The sequence below is a fragment of the Taudactylus pleione genome, unplaced genomic scaffold (genome assembly GCF_031769625.1).
Source record: "Taudactylus pleione unplaced genomic scaffold, aTauple2 ptg000015l, whole genome shotgun sequence".
Lineage (NCBI taxonomy): Eukaryota > Metazoa > Chordata > Amphibia > Anura > Myobatrachidae > Taudactylus > Taudactylus pleione.
The window spans coordinates 18,863,765-18,885,271 of NW_028284417.1; the positions used below are offsets into that span (position 1 = coordinate 18,863,765).

The 21,507-nt window shown below is 38.1% G+C and overlaps 1 protein-coding gene across 1 annotated transcript in view; it reads right to left on the reverse strand.

Moving 5' to 3' along the window:
* TBX18 (T-box transcription factor 18) overlaps positions 1–3,917 on the reverse strand; it is a 45,822-nt gene extending 41,905 nt beyond the window's left edge. The window contains exons 1-3 of the mRNA XM_088470626.1: positions 3,490–3,917; positions 2,031–2,220; positions 214–315 (exon numbers count right to left, since the gene is read on the reverse strand). Of these exons, the coding sequence (XP_088326752.1) occupies positions 214–315; positions 2,031–2,220; positions 3,490–3,697 (500 nt within the window). The 5' untranslated portion in view covers positions 3,698–3,917. The remainder of the gene's footprint in view (positions 1–213; positions 316–2,030; positions 2,221–3,489) is intronic.
* Positions 3,918–21,507: the final 17,590 nt, after the last annotated feature.

Below are 21,507 nucleotides of genomic sequence, written 5' to 3' on the forward strand. Positions count from 1 at the left end.
AAACAAATGCTCACGGCAGAATTGTATATTTCTGTGCTTTGTACACCTACTGAACTTAAGCAATGGATCAGATAGACAATAATCAATTATAATAATTCACAGCTATATAATTAATTCACATATATCAGTATTAAGATCCTCATGGAGAGCAAAAAAAATGACCATCCGATGACTACAACATAGCAGATATTTCAATGTGTGTTGTATATTTACCGATATCTTTTATTATCCACTGGCACTATATCCATAGCTATGTAGTATTGCTGATGGGGATCTAGCCCAGAGATCTTCACCCTCATTGCTGGAAACATCCGCCTGTGAAATATACATAATGTACTCATTCCCGGATTCATAAGCGCATTAATAGTTCATCAGCTCATGGGTCAGCAAGCACCTACAGATACTAGTGTAGGTTATAAATGTGTATAATAAAAAAAAATCTGATATTAATTGTCCAGTGCAAACTGGTACTGGGCAGAAGACACTCTAGAGTGATTATGCCTTTGACCAAGATTAATGGAAGTGTTTCTTGACAAGATATATATATATATATATATATATATATATATACACATGTAAGTGCGTTTCTTTATGGTGTGGTCCCAGACATGATTTATGTTTACTCAATGTCCATATAGAGCCCCCAGTGTATGGCAAACCCTGTTTAGTGCACTTACAGCCAAGAAAATGTCCTCGTGATTTTTTTGTGTATGCACCTGTACAACAGAGAGGCTTTGGCTGAAACTCCACTGGACAAATACTACATTGTGCTGTAGGGAACAGCATTTAGATCTCAGCTATAGAGGCACTGAAATGTAGCTTGTAACATATGGATTTAATCAAATATGTTTTTGCAATATTTAATAAGCTGAGTTCCTTGTATAATATCCAGGATTTCTTGTACATCTGTCTTTGAACCTTGTCTCCTTAGAAGAAGACGAAATTCACGGATCTTGCACTAATGAGCGCTACACAGACGCAGCTACATGTTGCGAACTGCTGGAATAGACTTCCCATCTGTAGTCACTTCATCATCCTGTAGGCTCCAATTTAGGTTCTGCTAGCCTCAAAATATGTTAATCTAAATGTTAACTTTCCCTGTGGCTTAAACAAGAAAATATGCACAGGAATCCGTTTTGTATTATTTTCTTGCACACATCTGTAATATAAGTATTTGTATGACGCACTGAATACCTGCGATCACTTAAGTGTTCTTATTTATTCTTTTACTTTTACTTTTAATTGATGTTATTGTTATGGAAAATAAATGTCCTCATTCTTATCAGTGAGATTTATCGGTTATTGTGAGTACACCCTTGATTTTACCCACTTTTTTTAAAGATTTTATTTAATGCAATAGTCCAGATGACGATGCCTGATATACAGTATCCATCTAATGCTCATATTAGTGTATACTAAACTACTGAAACTTCAAAACTAAACGTTTTTTCTTGTCACATATGTATTCTTGTGATATGGCAAAGCAGAAGTCAAATATATAACAGTATACTGTATAATGAACATGTATACTGAGGTGACATCACTATATTTCAGGTTAATCCAGGTTTTTATATATTTAGTTATAATTGGCCGAGATTAAACCGCAGACGGTAGAATTCGTTATCATCAGCTCCAGGTATTATAGCCCATAATCTGTCAGAGGACCTTTACTAGTCCAGGATCTGGGATGGCCTGTAGTCTTGGTAATGGCAGGGTGATTAACAGTATATGTGGTGTTTATCCAACAAATACATCATGATGGAAATATTCTGCGTGAAATGGCTGAGCAGTGAGATAAGTGTGCCAAACCTTGTCTAGGAGGATGTCCCTGGCCCGCTGGCAGTCAGTTTGCATCCAGCACTATGATGGATAGCATGGGCTTGGCTTAGCTCTTACACTGCACATCTACAGCACCACTGACAGCCTGTCCTGTCTGCAGCTGTATAAGTAACGGAGCCACCTCATCTTTGCCTCATGAGCACCTACAGTATGTGCAATGGGAATGGCAGTGAGGAGGGGACTTTTCTCACCTCCCGGCCTTGGTAATGATCATTTCTGTCCCGATCTCATGGAAACGCTTCCACAGCTCCGCTCCCTGCAAATCCACACGACTGACCGGGGGAGCCGTCCCCCCTGGCCCTGACACCACAGTGGAGGTCAAGGGAGAACTGCAAGTGCCAGCTGCTGTCTTCACTCCATTATATCCGTCCTCACTGGGAGCTGCAGAGCCACACAGTGCAAATACATGTCACCTGAGAATTTTACACCCCACTCCTAAACACTGGGCCACCTCATCACTCCACATCTATTTCAGACATGTATCCCTAATGCATTCAAATGCTCACAGCCAATTGAAATCTTGACAAAATAAATATTTAAAAGAACAATAACACCAACACTCGCAATAAGATGTATTCCGGATATTAAATCATGCTATGTAATACACTTGTTGTTATTATATTATTATTAGTAGTAGTAGTAGTAGTAGTAGTAGTAGTAGTAGTAGTAGTAGTAGTAGTAGCAGAAGCAGCAGTAGTATTAGTAGTAGTATAAAGTATCAGAATTACAAATATTCAATGTGTGAACATTTTAACTGAGCAATATTGTTTAAAATAAAATAAAAGGGGCTTCAGAGTACAGCCTAAGCAATAACACACACACACACACACACACACACACACACACACACACACACACACACACACACACACACACACACACACTTACTTTAAATGATAGACTTATTAGCTGTGTGACAAGACCTACTGTTGCATAATGTACTGCTACATAACGGTCTGTACAACATGCATCAGTTGTCTTTTTCCATTACTCCATTACTCAGGACAAATGTGTTAGAATTCTATGCACTCCTCAAGCACCACATAGCAATAACACAGATATCACAAAGAAATTAAACTTCTAATAAAGACGGCGGATAAAAAGGAAGTTATCTTGACCCCAATGGTATAAGATTTCGGTGGTCACTCTGTTTTAAAAGCTATGATTTTAAACCCCATATTATTTATCATGTATTAAACTAGCAAAATATATTTAACTTCTATGGTTCTATATTGTATAATGAGGAATTAAAAGCAACCTACTTGTCAAATGTTATTGCACGTTATGAATAGGCTGAGCTAGATACAAATGATACTGGGCTTTTCCATGACACATTTTATTTTCTTATAAAGGAATCTTTTGGAGCTTAAAATATTTCTGAAATGTATGAAAATATTCGACAGAGAAATCGTATTTTTTTAAGTAGTCCCCAATTACGATTACTGCAAAGTTTACACTGAGTCATAAAGTCACCAATATTCTGTCTGCCTCCACTACCAATAACTCGAAGCTCGAAGATATGAAATCAGATGGTAACTAATAAGAAGCTGAATATATGTGTATACATCCCCATAGGTACAGTGGCATAGTGTAGTGTGATTATATACATAACATAACACAACACATTAGAATGATACCAGGGAGACTTACAGTTGGAGGCCAGCATGCTGCACACCGAGTGCTCCAGCTCCGTCACTCCGGATGGCAGCTCAGAGACCTCTGTAGACGTCCTCTCCCCGGAGCCATCCTCCAGCTTCCTGCGCTTCTTTTGCTGCTTCTCTGCCCCGATAAGCGCCTCCACCGAGAAGGCGTGAGCCCTCAGACTCATGGTGCACGGCGACCTCCGCTTGTCTGCCATGTCTCCGCGATGTGTCTCCTATACTGGCAGCCTGTCTCATATACACCCAGGCCGTCTCCTGCACATACACCCACTCCGACACCCCGGTACTCTCTGGAGACTAGGAGCAGTCTCTGACATACAGCAGCAGGGGCTATGACATGCCCCCTGACTAGCAGAGATAAGTGAGTGTAATCCAGCCCTGTGCAAGGCCAGGTAATCAGCAGCCTTTTTTCTCTTTCCCAAAAACTATCCCACTTCGGATGTGAGAGCTCCTTGCCTTTGCCTTCACTCCCCCCTTCTGCCTCTGCCCCTCTGTCCCAGTACTCCCCCCTCCTGCTGCTGCTCTCACCAGTCCGGCGGCCGGCGAGCACTGGCACCGGCTACACAGCGCGCAGGACGCACAGCACAGCTGCTAATTGGTATTTGTAGCCCCAATCTGTCAGCACTAGCAGCAGACAGGGGAGAAGCTGCTCATTAGGGACAATAAGGGAGGAGCTCTCACATGTCAGTCACCCCTCCATCCGACCAATCACAGCCACATCACTAACCCAATGCAGGACCTACTGCCAAATTAGGCTGTAATGTCCCCTAGCCTGTAACCCCTAAACAAAACACCCCTCACCTTCATCCCCAGTAATAGTTACTACCCTGACAACTCTCCCATCTAATACAATCATGTGCAAGATACCCATCGTCCAGTACACTGTGCTCTTATTACTTACACCACTATTACAGTGATGAGGGGGAGACCAGCTCTCTAGTGCATAAAGCCGGGTTGTTCTTTGGCAATTCAAAAAGTAATTCTCAAAGGCCCCAACTAAGCCCTGCTGATTGGTGGTGAGAGGCACCCGGTCCTACTCTTGTATGTACTTGTATAGTCCATCAGTAATATACTGTAAAAGGCATACATTTTCTAACAATTTACAGTACCTTACAGTTTCCTCAAAAATGGCGAATGTATGTATACCTGTTCTTCTGTTTAATTGTGTTTTTAAATAATACACACATTGGTATGTATTCAGTTACACACTGATGTTATGCCTAGGATTGTGGGTCTACACAGCACATTCTGGTAACATGTACTAGAGCCTATAAATACGAGCAGGGGACCTTAGTAACATTTTGGGACACAATCAAGCACAGTTTGGGGCAGAATTAGAAACTTTAGTTGGAGATGTAAACACATTCTATTACCATCATTAAAATATGGAGCTCTTGCAAGTTATGCTCTAAATTTTATGCATGCATTTTCATCCCAATTAGTCAGGTTTTCACCTAATTATAGTATAATTTTACCACACCGGCTAAGGCTTTCTCCTTCCTACAAGACGAAGAAGATTGGTGTTTTTACCACAGTAAGTTGAATTTAGCACCTTAATAAAAAGTTAAGGCTTCCTTTTTATAGGTTGAGAAGGTTTATGCTGGGAGTTGTTAAAATGTTTAGAGGTGCAACGGGATGGCGGACTTCACAGCTTTCCTGACAGGGGAGAAGGAAACAGAACTTTGTTTCAAGCAAACCCTCAGACCCCGAGTCCCTCACTCACAGTTCACTTGTGTTGGCTGGAAGCTGGGGCTCCCCGGGTATGCACACATGTGAGCTAGATTTTTACTTTTCCTCCTTAACCTCTGGTCTGCCACGGGAAAGCAAGTCACAAATGTTCAGCAAAAACGAACTATTAATAGTAAAGATCAAGACATATGAACAATATATTATTATTATTATTATTATTATTATTATTATTATTATTATTATTATTATTATTATTATTATTATTACATAACTATTTTTTTTCTTTTTAGTCTGGCTGAATGATAATTTTAGTATACAGTATTTAACTATGAAAGCATATATTTGGACATTACTTGACATTTTCCCATTAACCCAGATGGGTAAATATCGAAAAAAAAGTTCAAGAGATATTGAAAATATATATTTAAAGTTATTAGGCTTTGCCGTGTACCCATTTATGTGACATATTTAATTCCAGATCAAAATGGTGAATTCACCACCTTTATTTACATTTCTATCCCAATTGTTTTAGGTATAAATTACTCATCACTACTAAGTTATTTTAAAGTAACTAGCGCTGAAACATATGTTAGTGCTTGATAAATCAATGAATACAAATGAGTGAACTGGAAATTAGGGAAATGTTAGTACAGTAGTCAGGGCTTAGGTGAGTGCTATCTGATCACTAAATAAAGAATTATTTGAATGGAATTACCGTGAGACAAGAGCAGAGACCTGAGAGATGACAGCCACAAAGACCTCACAACTGGTTACAGATAACACCAGATAGCAGCAACAAAAAGCACTTATGTCAATATAGTTAATTTGTAGCTCTTAAATCATGTTAGTTGGGGTAATTGCAGTTACTACACAAGTACGGAATGACAGCTACAAACATGACTCTACTGAGGACAGAAGCTTAAGGATCTCTAGTACTTGTAGTTCCACAGCAGCTGGAAAAACACAGTCCGGGACCTCTGCTTTTAGCTGCAATATACTTAACTTTCCTTGTTGGGTTAGGAATTACTCCCATTTAAATCTGTACATAATAGGGGTATTCAGAAGTATTTTTAAAAAGCTGGTCAATGTGCATGCACATATGCTCAATACTTCTAAGCTGTATGCAAAATTTCAGTATGATCATATATATTCATTTTTTATTGTGTATTCGTTTGTCTGAAAGCTGTACAAAAATATACTATACATTACAATTTCAAATTGAAATGCTGTAAGCACTACAACGTGATTTCATTGTATTGTCACTTAGAACAGCAACTTTCTTGAAACAACAATCAAGTTATATAAAAAAAAGTTCTTGTCAAATGTAACCTATACACCTGCAGTAGCAGGACAGACACAACCACACTGCCGTATCAGCTCGTTGACAAGTCAACCCAATTGTACAAAAATAGAATAACATTTATTTTATTCAATTACTTGTCTTCTATACATGATATTTATCAACCTCAATGTGTATTATAGCCCAAATACATTTTCAAACATCATAATTACTTAAAATAACACAACCTACTAGAGAAAACTGGAAAGTGATACTGTGTGATTTGAGTTGTGACACACATAATGAAAATAATTAAGACCATAAGGTATTACTATTATTATTATCATCCTTATCATCCTCATCATCATTGATTTTCCTAAGTAATGTTGTTAGATTGTCTACATCAAATAAAGAAACTGTGTAACTGTAGATGAATATTTTTATTTCACAGACTCGGATTTCTATATGCTATTTATGGTGATCAAATGACTGACAGCTTTATTCTGCCCGGCCGGCAACGTAATCAACCAGAGCCTTACTCTAGTCCAGTCTCCAGCCTTTCGGAAGTACTGTATGAAGCATTAGCACTGATCTTAGACAATTCATGCAATGATCGCAGATTATGTTGCATGCAACAAGTGATATTACTAGGGTTATAGAAGAGTTACACATAGGAGTGTCATATATCATCATTTTACTTCCATTACTGTATCCTGTCACTAACATGAAGGGTGGCATGTGCTAGTGTACAGTGCGGTGACCACTGCAGAGATCACATGTAGAAGATCTTACATACAGTACACGTGCAGTAGCCTCCTCTCTCACCAGCCAAGCATCATAAAGAATCCATGCTCTACACGGAATGCATTAGAAAGGAAAACTCGGGTTGCTATTGCTGCATTAGGCGAATATATGACTCAGGTGTTCAGTTTGCAAGATAAATATTTGAGTTATTATTTGGCCATGAAACAATTTTAATCACATGCTTTCCTATGTTTTTGCTATGTTCAATACTATTTGTTAATCTGTAATATTAATAGAGGTAAAGTCTAATACAGTTTAAAGGACTTTTATACTAATTTGTGTGTTACTCGAAATAACAGCTGACTAATGATTTTACCTGTTCTATTATTAAATATGTAAGCGATGGAATATGATTTCCGGTATGGATTTATGAGCATTTATTGATGGGATATATGACTGATCAGTGCAGTGTATATGAATATATACACCAGGTGATAGGAACAGCGTCCACTTAACAGGCACCGTTTATTTGGGCAAATAATATTATCTCCCACGGATTAGCTGGTCTACTTTCCAGCGTTTGGTAAGAAAGTACTGTATATATCGGTGTACATAAGGTGCTTTATATGGGAACACAATACAGTCCATGCCCAATGCTTGCTATCACTAACGGGATCACTTATGCGGTTAAAGGTATGTACAGTACTAGAAGGAACATCATACTGGTGACAGTATACAGTAGCACAGGCCATAACATTAGCTTGTTCTGACACAGATTACTATTCATCACACTGATCTGACATCCATCACATTATACTTACGTTTTAGCGTGACTGATTTGCCAACAAAACTCACAATCGCAAATCAGATAAATTAGTGGATATATATAAACGTCCATTATATATACATATATATATATATATATATATATATATACATATATATATAAAGTTGTTCCATATATAATGGTTTTGGTGATAGGGGCCCGTGTCACAATACATTTAATAAAGTAGCCCATTACAGGAGCTGCTAGACAATCTCCATTCACAATATATAACTAACATATAAATACTGAGCACAGAACTAGTTTGTTACGTCAAGTCATTACTAGAAATGAACAGAAGGGGAAGGTAATTACCAAACTGAGCAACTTCTGTCTTTTCATGCTTGTACTGTGATATCATCATCAACTTTTACATTGCATAGTGCAACCTGCGTGTGGGAATAAACTATTATCAACTTATCTCTGTATTGTTCTCCTCTCTCCTGGGTGGATTTACAAACTGTACAAAGGGCTGGAAGCTGTACCTAGTATTTTATTTGTATTAATAGACATCTTCCTTCCTATGATAGAGGAACCAGTAACATATTTATGTCCCGCCAATACAGTGTAAAGAGAAAATAATTGTTTACAAAAAAAATAAATACCGTAAAGAGCCAAAAAAAAACCTACCTGATAATGTCATTTTATTATTCTTTATTACAATTGGCACAATCGTTTTGGGTACTGAATTATTACCTTTCCCTATTTCCCTATCCCCATATATGGTATATAGGTGACTTCTTGCAGTGTGGCTAAAAACATACATGAATAATATACATCGTTTTGTGTTATTGTGAGTTTGTTACAGAGAGATATTTCTGTCTGAGGTACATACTATTATATTTGTCATTTCATTAGTAACAGATACGGTATTCCACATCCTAAGTGGCTAACAGTACTTTCTGCGTGTAGAGATGGGGGTCAGTTACTTACAGAAAGCGCTGTTATCCCATGACAGGTTCCCTAGCCTTGCACTGCTCTGATTTCTAATAGATTTAGCACCCGTTTTATTTTCCATGGGGTAGAGACAGAAAAGCCTGGCCAATTATTTGTGCATTTGTCAGCAGTGACAATGTCCCCTCGCCAGCATCCAGTCATTAGTGAGGGATGGTCTGACATTTACAGGAACAAATGTAAGCACTTTGCTTAACAAACGGTCCCCATACTGTATTGATAAGGAACCAATGTTGCGGATGTCTGGACAAGCACAGCATTCTCCTCCTGTACTTAATGACAAGGAAAACAATGGACAAACATAATTTACTTTGTAATATGACATTATCGCCAAAATCAGTTTTGAGATCCCAAAAATGTGCGGCCTACCTGCATCACTTCGGTGCACAGTCCTTATTTAATGAAGTAACATAGCTTCTTTTTGTACTCATCTGAACCCTAATAGTAATGCATATGCATGGGTGCACAAATAGCATAAACAACTTACCATATGAAATACAGCTGGCCTTTCTCTGTATAAGCTCTAGACTTTTTACATAGGAAAGTAAAGTGTCTGAGAAGGGTTAGGAGGCTTGCATTTATATAACAGCCGCCGTTATTGTGTGCAGTAGATGGATCCCTTTCAGCCAGTTGATATTGCAATATACTACATGACATTTGGCATTTAACAGTATTTATAGCACTTATATTACTAACTCTAAAATAATATGACTACATACAGGACTGCCATTACTTGAGAGCGATACTGTGAATAAGAACAGTGACACAGACAAAATATTTTGTTCTTAGGTTATATAATATATAAATAGAAAAAATCCGATTGCATAGTGAGTACAGTATTGTAAATAGTATATATATATATATATATATATATATATATATATATGTGTGTATACATATGTTATGTGTGTGTGTGTGGTTGTGACCCTAAAATACAGGAACACTATATTTTGTGTAACTTGTTGGTTAGGTAACGATATAATTCACCTGTCAGAGAAGCACATTGTGCAGTTAGCAGAGAGTGTCCGTGTGAAGAGGTTGGAGAGTAGCATTCTGTCCCCAAGGTGGCAATAGCTGGGAACGATGCAGCAATATAAGTAAAAGTGTGGGGGAATTATAAAAGCAATAGCGACAATGAAAACACAATAAATTATTCCACTTAAATGGCTTCATTTACAATAAAAATGGAAACTCCTAGCTCCATGAAATGAAACATATATAATGATATAATATAATTGTATCGGAATTAGCACAGAGATTCCACAGATCCAAGTGAGTAGTATAATACTGATCTATCATACATGTCAGGGAGTGAAGTGTGGGATTAATATAAGTAGCAGAGGTGATGACAAAACAATTTGTGTACTCATATGACACACGAGCAGTTTTATAGTCTGTCTATAGGATCGTCAGAAAATACAATTACATACAAAATAAGATTAGGATTTTTTTCAAGAAATCTAACAGGTTATTTATGAGATGTAAATAAATTGCACTTTCCGACATCAAACTTTTTATTTTACTCATTATATAATAATATAATACTTAAGACCGACTAGAAATGCTATTTATCTGCATCTTGGAACCTGTTTCACATAATCATTTTATTTAATATATTTAATATATTTCGCCGTTCTCTGAAGTCACAGACAAGACCTATGCAAAGTGTTTTCAATCTTGGGCTGTTTAATGAAATATTAAACCCTAATGCCCAGAATATTTGTTCGGTTGGTTGTTCAATGACATACTAAATGGCAGCCACAGTCATCAGAAACGCAATACAAATACACTTGTGTTACATGACTGGCTGCAAACATGCACATGCTGGGGCAGTAACAAAAGAGCAACTTAGAGTTTTGCACTGTGGATTGTATGAGTTGTTTGTGCATGACCTCCCCAGGCTGCAGCAACAGCGTGTATGTGACCAACGTGGGCAGAGCCTGCTTAGATGGGAGACAGACAAGCGTTCACCTCTTGTTCATCCCACAATGTCTTTTGCGGCCGGTGAAGTCCTAACTGGTTTCATTCAGCTGACTGTGATAAATACAGCGATCAGTGTGTGGACTTAAACGTCCCCATCTCTAAAAAATCGGAAACTGTTCAATTCTATTATTATATGGCCTATTAGACTCTTTATTAAGATATGAAATAGTAATATCCATAATCTCAAAATTATAAAAAAAAATATCCAATAAAAAAGTTATACTAATACTTTATGGTTTAGCATGCTAGTAGCCTCAGGTCTGTTCCTAGCATCTTTTGTGCCTTCCATTATCTAGCTACAAACCTAGTGACTCACAGCTACATTCCCCCTGCAGACATCATAACAATACCCTGTCACAGGTGACCTGTCTGTGCTTATAGAAATACAAAATGGAAAAGTCACTCACTGCCTTCTACAAAGTTAGTAATTTAATCTCATGAGATACTTTGTGCTGCTATGAACTTTCCCAATTACTGATTGGCTACAGGATATTTTCTTTCTATCCACTTAAAAACTGTACACCTGGACGAATGGGCATCAGGGTGGCACAATGGACATCAGGGTTGCTACCTCACAGTACAAAATTTCACACATATGGTTATTTTGCTTATAACAAAGGCCCTATCATTGTCGAATTTGTGTGTTCTGTCAGTGTTTGTGTGGGTTTAGAAGTTCACAGTCCAAGCACATACTGGTACAGTAGGTTAATTGGCTGCTGGCAAAAATTAACCAAAGTGTGTGCATGTGTGTGTGTCAGTAATAGATAATTTATACTGTAAGCTCGAACTGGGCAGGGACTCTGTTGCGTATGGTGACCATACATATGATGATGCGTATGGTGGTTCTATATAATTAAACAATAATAATACTATTTCCACCCTTTCTGACTTAATACATTTGAAATCTAACAGGCAGCAGGAAATTAGAAAGGAGGGCAATGCCTTTTAGTGGGGAAAGTGGAACATGACTAGTGAGCTGTAGGTTTCGCAAGAATCATGTGTGGCCTCCCTATAGAATAGCTCAATTTCAACTTTGAAATGTGATATGTCTCAATAGGTGTCAGATACATACAGGTGTTAGGATTTTTGTTTAGAGGGGGCAAAAACGTAAAAAAAAATCTATGTTACTGGAAATAATTTCTTATAGACTCTATTCTTGTCAATTCCATGTTTCTGTGCTATGGGATGTAAGAGTATAATGCCCATTTATCAATAATAGCATTTGCAATGCGATCTAGGATATTAGCGCCCATGATCACATTGCAGGATGCGATTATACCGGCCAAATGTATGAAATTGCACATGCAGGAACAGGAGCTATAAAAGGATTCAGTGCTTCACATTCCGGAGCTTGGTAAATCCAACAGCATTGCATACCCTATAGAAATCTTTGGGGGTTGCTGCTGCTTTCGGAAATGTAGGGTTGATAGCAGATAGTGGAGATATCTGCTGAGAGCCCCAAAAAGTACATTTAGGGAATACTTAATATTTGCAAGTGCTGTATCCCCCGAAAAAGAGTGTTTTCCAGTAATTTGCCACAAATATTTAATGGTAAATGGGCCAGTATGACTCTTCAGACCACAGTGACATTGAAGACTACAGCCAAGAACCAAATAAAAAAACAAAAGAAATAACAAAAAAAAAAAATACTGAATCTTCAACCTGCACATGCTAAATATTTCTCTGTAATACTTGTATCACTATAGATTGCATTTATTTTTGTAACATATACTGTACTTCATTATTCTTATACATTGTTGGTCTTCAATAAAGATTTGCTTCCTGAAGGCACAATCATAAGTATACAAAGTAGAACAGTGTACTAAACTACACAAATGTCCACATCCACCAAATTAAGTACCCTAAGAATGTTAAGATCTTATGGTCTAACAGTTGAATAAAAAAAAATACATGCCTTAAAATAAGATATTATGTTTTTGAAATGTAAGTGACACAAGTATGTCACAATCACTGTAACATTTATAAAATATGTAATAACTATTATTATGCCCAAAATGCCCAAACCTTATATCCTTTCATTTTAACAAGGCCAACCATAACTAAATGCTTAATTTAATAAATAAACTTCTATTATTGATAAATAATAATAATAATAATAATATCCAGTATAATAGCGTAATAATAGTTCATAATGTACATGCAGTAATAGTAAAACAAATTATATACATATTATTTCTGATGGAAAAATGTATATATAAGAGTTTATTTGATAAATACATAAATATTCTCTAAGCATGTCTTACCATGTGATGGCGGTATACAGTCTACTCCGATTTTGCCTACATGGTGTACATGCAATACATTTTGGGCTTTTATATTTTTGTGTGCATTTGTCTATGTATGTTATTTAAAGAGAGCATCAAACTTTTACAAGACAAACATCAAAAAGTGTTTATATATTTAAGTTTTCCTCGTTTTCATTGTAGATTACCAGTTGCCCTCCTGTTAGTGGTATATTACAGTGTCATACGCTATACAGTCACCTATTTCACCTCTTCTTGATATATATTATATAGTAATAGTGTTGTATGATTAAAATCCATAAGCTAGCACAACCTTATAAACATAAATGACTAGATATAGTATGTGAGAGAAATCAATTAATGTAACATTTATACATCTATCCGAATAATGTAAGACATGGTATGTGCATTTTAATGTTAGAAATCTATTTAAACTTCTGAGTAATGTGCCAACATTTCTGCCCAGGTGTCCACAGAGTGAGCTCACATTAAACAATAGGAAAGTCTGGGTTTCAAGCCCCTCCATGGTACATTTTATGAGAATCGAATGATGCAGGTGTTATAGCTGATTATGTTAAATATGTTAAAGTGACTGTTCACTTTGCTCCCTTAAAATAATCACCACCTTTGCTGTATATAGCCTCAACCTTCCCCATAGGAGCTCCTTGTTGTCTGATGCATGGTGCCAATCACAGTATTGCAGCTCACACTGTGGTAATGCAATAAATGAAGTCCTCTAGCAGTATGGCCATGTTTTTTAGGTATTGATTTTGGCTTTAGGTACGGGGGGAGCAATGTTGGACCACCCTTATCTACTACGTATAATGGGCAGGATATACTAATGGAGGTTGTCCAAAAGTAGCCTAACCCTTAAAGTTACCTTATGGGATAAAAAGGTTTTTGTGTGTGTGTGTTTTTAAAGATAGAGTAGGATACTATAATCAATGTCTCAAAAATTAAGTTATTATATTTTTTATTAATTTGGAAATACTGTACGGTCATGAACACTGTGGGGCTGATGCTAAGGTCGGAGTAAAGCAAACAAGCAAGTAAATGAGCAACTGGACAAACCATGTTGCAATTTTTTCTTGCATACTGGGTAAATAAATACTGACTGCTTTTGCATGTAGCCCACAAATGCTGGACAACTTTATTTTTACACTTCAATTTGGATTTAAGGTAGGACAAATCTAAATCTCACTGCACATTTTAAATCAGCCCCACCTGCAGTGCAACATGGTTTTATCAAGGTGCATAGTTAAGACCCCCATGCATCTGTGATGTATTGGAGCAATTTCCCGATCCCCAGACTCCAGGGTCTGGGCATCGGTGAAATCCAACATGTTGGCTATTACCCTGATTTGTCGATCCTGACCAAAATATGATCAGGATCAGCAAATCTGGGATTTTTAACATGTAGAATTTCTCCAATTCCCCTCTGGATCGACAATCATGGATCGTCGCCGATCGGCAGTTCCAAATGGCGGAGGGGTAGGTCTGGCCTGATCGGGGAATCGGGAAAACAGTCGGCAGATGTACAGTATGGGGGCCTTTACTTGCTTTTTTTGCTTTGCTCCCAACTGTGGGCCTGATTCAGCAAGGATCGCTATTCTGCTTATACGCACGCAATGCAGTTGCTAATATCTGCGGGGATATGTAAATGTTTGCATTCACAATGCGATCTCAGCCTAACATAAGGACGCCGACTTCGCCTTACACACATTCGTATACTTGGACAACATAGCAAAATAATTGGTAAAATCAAGGAACATCGGACCCATACGCACAGATAAGACAGGTCAGACCTCACTCAGGAATTGCTGACTTCAGGTCACGCTATGAGCCCTCAGGCTGCGTATGGTATTGCAGTGGATAATTTATGCACGCCCCGGCAACACCGTCCCAACGCACTGGCATGCCTGCGTTCGCCCGACCACGCCCCCATCACCACCCACAAACGGCACTTCCTGTCAATCACTATGCTCGGGGTCTGCGTAGCCTCTGCAAATGCATTTCCTATTGCAATTGCTAGTTCATGCACGCACACGCATGCGCAATGCAAATTAATCGACTGATTGTGTGCGTCTTTGCAACTGCGATCCTTGCTGAATCAGGGCCTGTGTGTGTTGACATGGGTCATGCACCATGTTTGTGAATTATCTTGCTCTATTCTCTTAATAGGACAGACACAAACTATGCTAAAGACAACACTTTTATGATGATCCATAATGCAGTAACTTAACTTTAATAATATCAGTAAAATAATACAAGGGATAATGTATTCCCTATTGTAAAATATATATAACAAAATATAAGGACATTAGAGTTAGCTACAAGTAATCTCACAGGCAACATTTTACAAAGTGCTATTTTATTTATTTGAACTGAATGTCTTTGCCAAAAAAATATAATTTCAAATACATATATTTTCTCAATACAATGGAAGGAGGATGTGTTTTCCCTGTCAGGGAATAAATCAAAGAATCTGATTTAGGTTATTTTATTTCTCACTTAATTTAAGTGTTACCTCTGAGCTAAATTAAAACACAACAATCGTTTTAAATCACTAGTAACTGTGAGAACAGATCTGTGCGTCAGCTGTGTAATTGTAACCCAATCATGCTTTAGGCACCTTCTACTACAAGACTTTGTTCTGGAGGCATTTTCTGTAACACATAATAGAACCTTGCATATTGTATTTGTGTTTTATTAAACCAGTCAGAGCAATATATAGCATTAGTGTGATTAAACAGTAGAAATTCTTTTTATACCTTCTTTGGATGCTTCTGCAGAGCTGTAAGTGTTATTTTCATTATGGCCAGGCTGTGAAATTAGGTCAAATATGAACAGTGTATGGTTTTTCCATCAAAAATCATGCAGTTCTAATTTAGTTAATATCCTTCTCATTTTTCTCCATGCCGGATAAGCTTTATTACATTCCAAGCATACAGTGTGCATTACCTCTGCCAAAAGCTGTGTGCATCATATACTTCTGAAATAAAGCTGACTTCCTTATTATGTTTAAATACCTTTCAGAGTAATATTTGTAACTGACAGCACAGCTCTGTTTAAATAATGTGTCACATTTTGCCTTTAGGCAAATATCAAATTGCTTTTGATATATTAACACATTTTATGTTATTTAATTTGGTTGTAAATCTACTGTTTTAAGAATGTGCATTCAAAATATAATCAAGCATGCTGAAATTTGGTGTGCTACAGGACAGATGCAGAGAAAGTGCGGCTATCTAGAAGGTAAACTACATGTACAGCAATTTAAAAGCCAAAACAAAGCTTGCTGGATGATGTAGTCCAACAATAGCTGGAAAATCACTGATTGAGTATGCATGTACTGTACTGGAGCATATCTTTATGCTAGCTTTTCGTGTAAAGGTTTATGACAGGTTATACACTTTTAAATATACATTTTTGTGTTTTTCTTGAATTTGCAACAAAATATAATCTATTATGTTACTTTGGGAATTCAAGGTATGACAAGCAAAATAGTAAATGAAAGAGATTTGAGTGCACTCTGCCATCTATTGGTTAAATGACCAATTGTCTTGTCTGTCAAATGTTTGTTATACTGTACCATCCTTTAATCTTCTCTACTGTTGTTTCTTGTCAAGACGTCATAAATAAAAAATATACTACAGCTATTTCTCTGCTTCCACATTTTTCTAGCTAGTTCTTGGTGGTCTTAGCAAAGTTGTATTTACACAAGTATTTACAGCGAGATAGAGAGAGAGGGAGGAGAGAAAGCGAGAGAGAAGGACCACTAATGAAATGTCATAGGTTTTACAAATCTAAAATATAATTAAATATGTTTAACTTCATATTTTTAAAGACAGCAATATTATTAGCATTTCTTTACTATTAGTAGCTATTTACTGGATTATTTCATCACAGGTTGTTGGATGTATTCTTTTTCACTTTCAACACCTAAACAGATTATTATTATTATTATTATTATTATTATTATTATTTGCATTATTATTATTATTATTATTATTATTAATAGTAATACTTTTTTTCAGACAAATATATATATATATATATATACACACACACACATATACACACAAAGCTGTAGTTAATCTTAAAACTTTAGTATGCCCTCTACCTAACTGCAATGAAAGAAGTAAACACCTCTAAGGCAAATTGAATGCACTGTGACTAGTATACCAAAATGACAGCCAGAGCAACTAATGGGTCATTCATTCTGTTGTACATTGTGTTAGCTAGCAAAATAATTCACAGCACAGAATGTTTCCTTGTGTGTGTTCTATACTGACTTAGCATTTTCATTCTTACAACTGCAATGCTGATGTATGCAAAACATGTTTTCTATTTGTTGTTATGCACCTGTTTTGTCACTTGTTATACTGAGATTTACATCACTGTACCCGGTTTGCTGGGGCAAGTCTGGTTTATGCACAGGACCACTTTTTATGCTATCTGATTACGAATTAAATAAATAAATATACATATAAATAAATGATATCCTTAATTTTGAAGTGGACGAGTATGGAGCAACATGTACCCAGTCATATCATTGGAATATCAATAATAGTACATATCAGGAAAAGAGTGTACTGATCTTGTGGGAACAGCTGTATTGACATCCAGCGGGATCCATTGTGTCAGAGGAAGTATCCGGATGTCATTGAGTTTTTAAGGACTTCGGGTCTGATTCAGACGCTAAGCCGCGATCGCTCATTATGGGCGATTGTCTCCCGTCTGTGTATGCGTATGAGGCAAAATACTCATGTGTGAACCAGTCACTGTGGCCGGGAATCATGCGCTCATAGTACACAGACTGGACGCTGCTTTGAGTACAGATAGTGCCGTTTGTGGGTGGTAACAGGAGAAGGTGCTTGTGAACGGGGAAGTGCTGGTGCGAATGCTGGCGTGTCTGGCCATCAAAGCAGCATTTAATGGGCATCCATAATTAGCATGGAAGCGTCATTGTACACATAATTTGTTTGTATTTCAGCCTGCAGTGCTTGCGGCAGGGTAGGGTCTACCTCAAGCGCTGCGTGCTGCTCCGATGTCTCTCGATGGTTCTAATTAATCATACACTTCCTGGAGATGACATGTGTTAAGAAAGAAAAGTGGGCATCTTTAGACCGGTGTGGGTTCACTCTGCCATCGCTCTCTAAGACATAGAGGGCATCCTTACACCAGACAGTGCGATCGTGGATTTTGCATACCCGGCCGCTTTTGGATGCGAGTGATCGCGGCTTAGCATCCGGGTCTGAATCGCCCCCTTTGTTCCAATGTTTATAATAGATATGTCTGTACTTTATTCTCCTGTATGCACTAAGGACCTGATTCAGACCCGCTCGCTAAGGCGCGATTGCTCGCTCTGAGCGATTTTTGCCCATCTGCACATGCGTATAATTCACATTGTGTGTGCGCAAGCCATTCGTTGTGATCTGATTTTGGTAGCTCGTAAGCCACTATCAGGTCACTGGTTTGAGTTACAGATAGTGCCGTTTGTGGGTGATAACAGGGGAAGGTGCTTGTGAACAGGGGAGTGGATGTGCGAACGCAAACGTGTCTGCCTGCCAAAATGCAGTTTAAAGGGCGTGCACATAATTAGCAAAGTAGCATCATTGTACAAGTCACCTGCATGTATTTCAGCCAGCGCTGATCGCTGTGCTTGCGGCAGGCTAAGGCAACCCCAAGGGCTGCGAGCAGCTCCGATGGCTCACGATGGTCCCGATTAATCCTATATTTCCTGGAGATGACATGTGTTGCGAGTGGCAAGGGGGCATCTTCAGACATTTGCAGGCGCACTTTGCCATAGCTTGCTAAAACATAGTGGGCGTCCTTACGCGACGCAGTGTGAGGACTTAATTTAAATATCCGGCCCATTTTTGCCAGTGAGCGGGTCTGAATGACCTCCTAAATCTAAAGAGAAATTGAGCTCTGTTGTAGGATATGATATGCTGTATATTTAATATCACTGTGAGTGTAAAATATTAAAAAATATATTTTTTTTAAATCATATAATACCGTATTGCACTATTTGTCCTATTTCTCTTTTCCTTCCTGAGATGTTCAATCTTTGCAGTTTTCTGTTGGAAATCCTGGGAACAGAAAGTGGTTTATAGTTAATATAAAGTAGAGATGTGCGGGTCCGGTTCTCAGAGAACCTATAACAACCGCATTTAGAGGTTCCAAGTTGAACTGCGGGCCCGATTCATACCCGCTCGCTAGATGTGTTCGCACGCAGCCAAAGTATGCAAATCCCGAGATCACACGGCAAGGCATTAGCACGCCCACTATGTCTTGGCGTGCGATCGTGGTGTATATTTAGATGCCCATCAGCCTGTCTTAAGACGCCCACTTTCCCTTAGTAATACATGTCATCTCCAGGAAGTGTATGCAACAATCGGTAACATTGAGTAACATCGGACCCATACGCTGCACTTGTGGCTGACCATACCCTACCGCTAGCACTGCGAGTGCTTCAGTGTGTAATTTAGCCATGTGACGTGTATTATGATGCTGCGTCTTAATTATGCATGCCTCTGAAATGGCATTAAGACGCTCAGACACGCCTGTGTTCGCACTACCACTCCCCCATTACCATTGACCAACCTCTGTCACAACCAACAAATGGCTCGTCCTGTCACGCATTCTAGCAAGGTGTCTATGTGCAGGGTGCGAATGCTTCCCGATCGCATGGACTAGTTCGCGCACACGCAGTGCATCTTTTAGGCATGCGCACAATACAAACATCGGCAGGCTACGTGCGAACGCAGCCTAGCGAGCGGGTCTGAATCGGGCCCTGAGTCTCAGTTTGGATCATTATGCAGTTCGGAACTCGAATTTAAAAAACAAACTCGGGGTTTGGATTGCACGCTATCAGGTCAAAATTTCGTAATTTTAGCAGTTTTTTAAATTTACTTTTTAAAAATACAGATCCAAAATCAAAACACGTGAAGGTGGTTTTGAAAAACCAAAACAAAAATATGAAGATGAATCTGGATCCAAAACCAAAACACAGCACCTCTTCCAACTCATGTCCTCTTGAAATCACCTCTGTGGTTTCTGACAGCACCTCTGTGTTCTCAGACAAAACCAATCACTTCGAGGGTGTGACTCTCCTAAGTCTCCTGAGATTAGAGAACAATGTCTACAAAATCAGGTCTGAAAAAGTCCATATCTAATAAATTTGGCATCTCCATAGGTTTTATAGTCAGGCTGGTGAGACCTGCCCTATCAAGCTAGTGGGTTGTATCCAGTGGTGGCTCCAGAGGTGGGGCTGCAGCGCAGTCCAATATTCAAATAGGGGAGCTACACCAACTGCCACCCCATACACAGCCAAACATTGCAGGCTGGGACTTAATGGCAGTTGGTGTGGCTCCCCTATTTGAATTTTGGACTTTGCTGCAGCCCTACCTCTGGAGCTGCCATTGGTTGTATCTATATTGGAAATTAAATTAAAGGTTTGTCTGATTATCAGTATGGCTCTAATTATGGCCTTAACCCCTTTGCTGCTAAGGGTTTTGTCACCCTTGTGCTGAGGACATTTTCTGATGTTAGCGCTCATTACATTCCAACATCAATATCACTGTTTTTTTATGTGGTACCCACACAAACTATGTTCTTTTCAAAAGACTTTGTATTTTCAAAAAATACCATTAATCTTTATACTGATTTTAACACATCAAAAAAATGTAACCACAACAACCTAAGAAAAGTGTTTTTTATTGAAATTTCAAGAATGGGAATCAAAAGCAATTTTTTTTTCCGTCTTATAAACATCACAAAGAAATACTTTGTGGTTTTTGTTTTAACAATAATCCACTTTTCTAAAACAGTAAAAAGCAGGATTCTGTGTGTACGTTTTGACAAAACAATATGCACTTAAAGAAATGAAAATACTTTTTTTTTCATTTTTGCATCTCGATTTTAACGCTTACTATGTGCAGGAAGAGTATAATAGCCCACCATTTTAATAACTAGACAACCAACTGCATTAAATCAGGAAACCCTTTTTTGATACAAGATGGGAGAGAAATGGGCTTTAGATACCCCCATCTGTAAAAAAATGAATTTTTTTGTGTATTCTTTCAATTATTGTCTGGTGATCACACTATAACTACTAAGGGGCCACATAATTTGAAAGCAAAGACTCTCATCTATCAAGACAAGGTGCCTCCATGTATGTAGAGGCCAGCATAGGGGAGATAGAGCACAATGGGACCTTCCCCCATCTATGGAAACATATTTATTTCTGTAATGCTGGTTGATGTC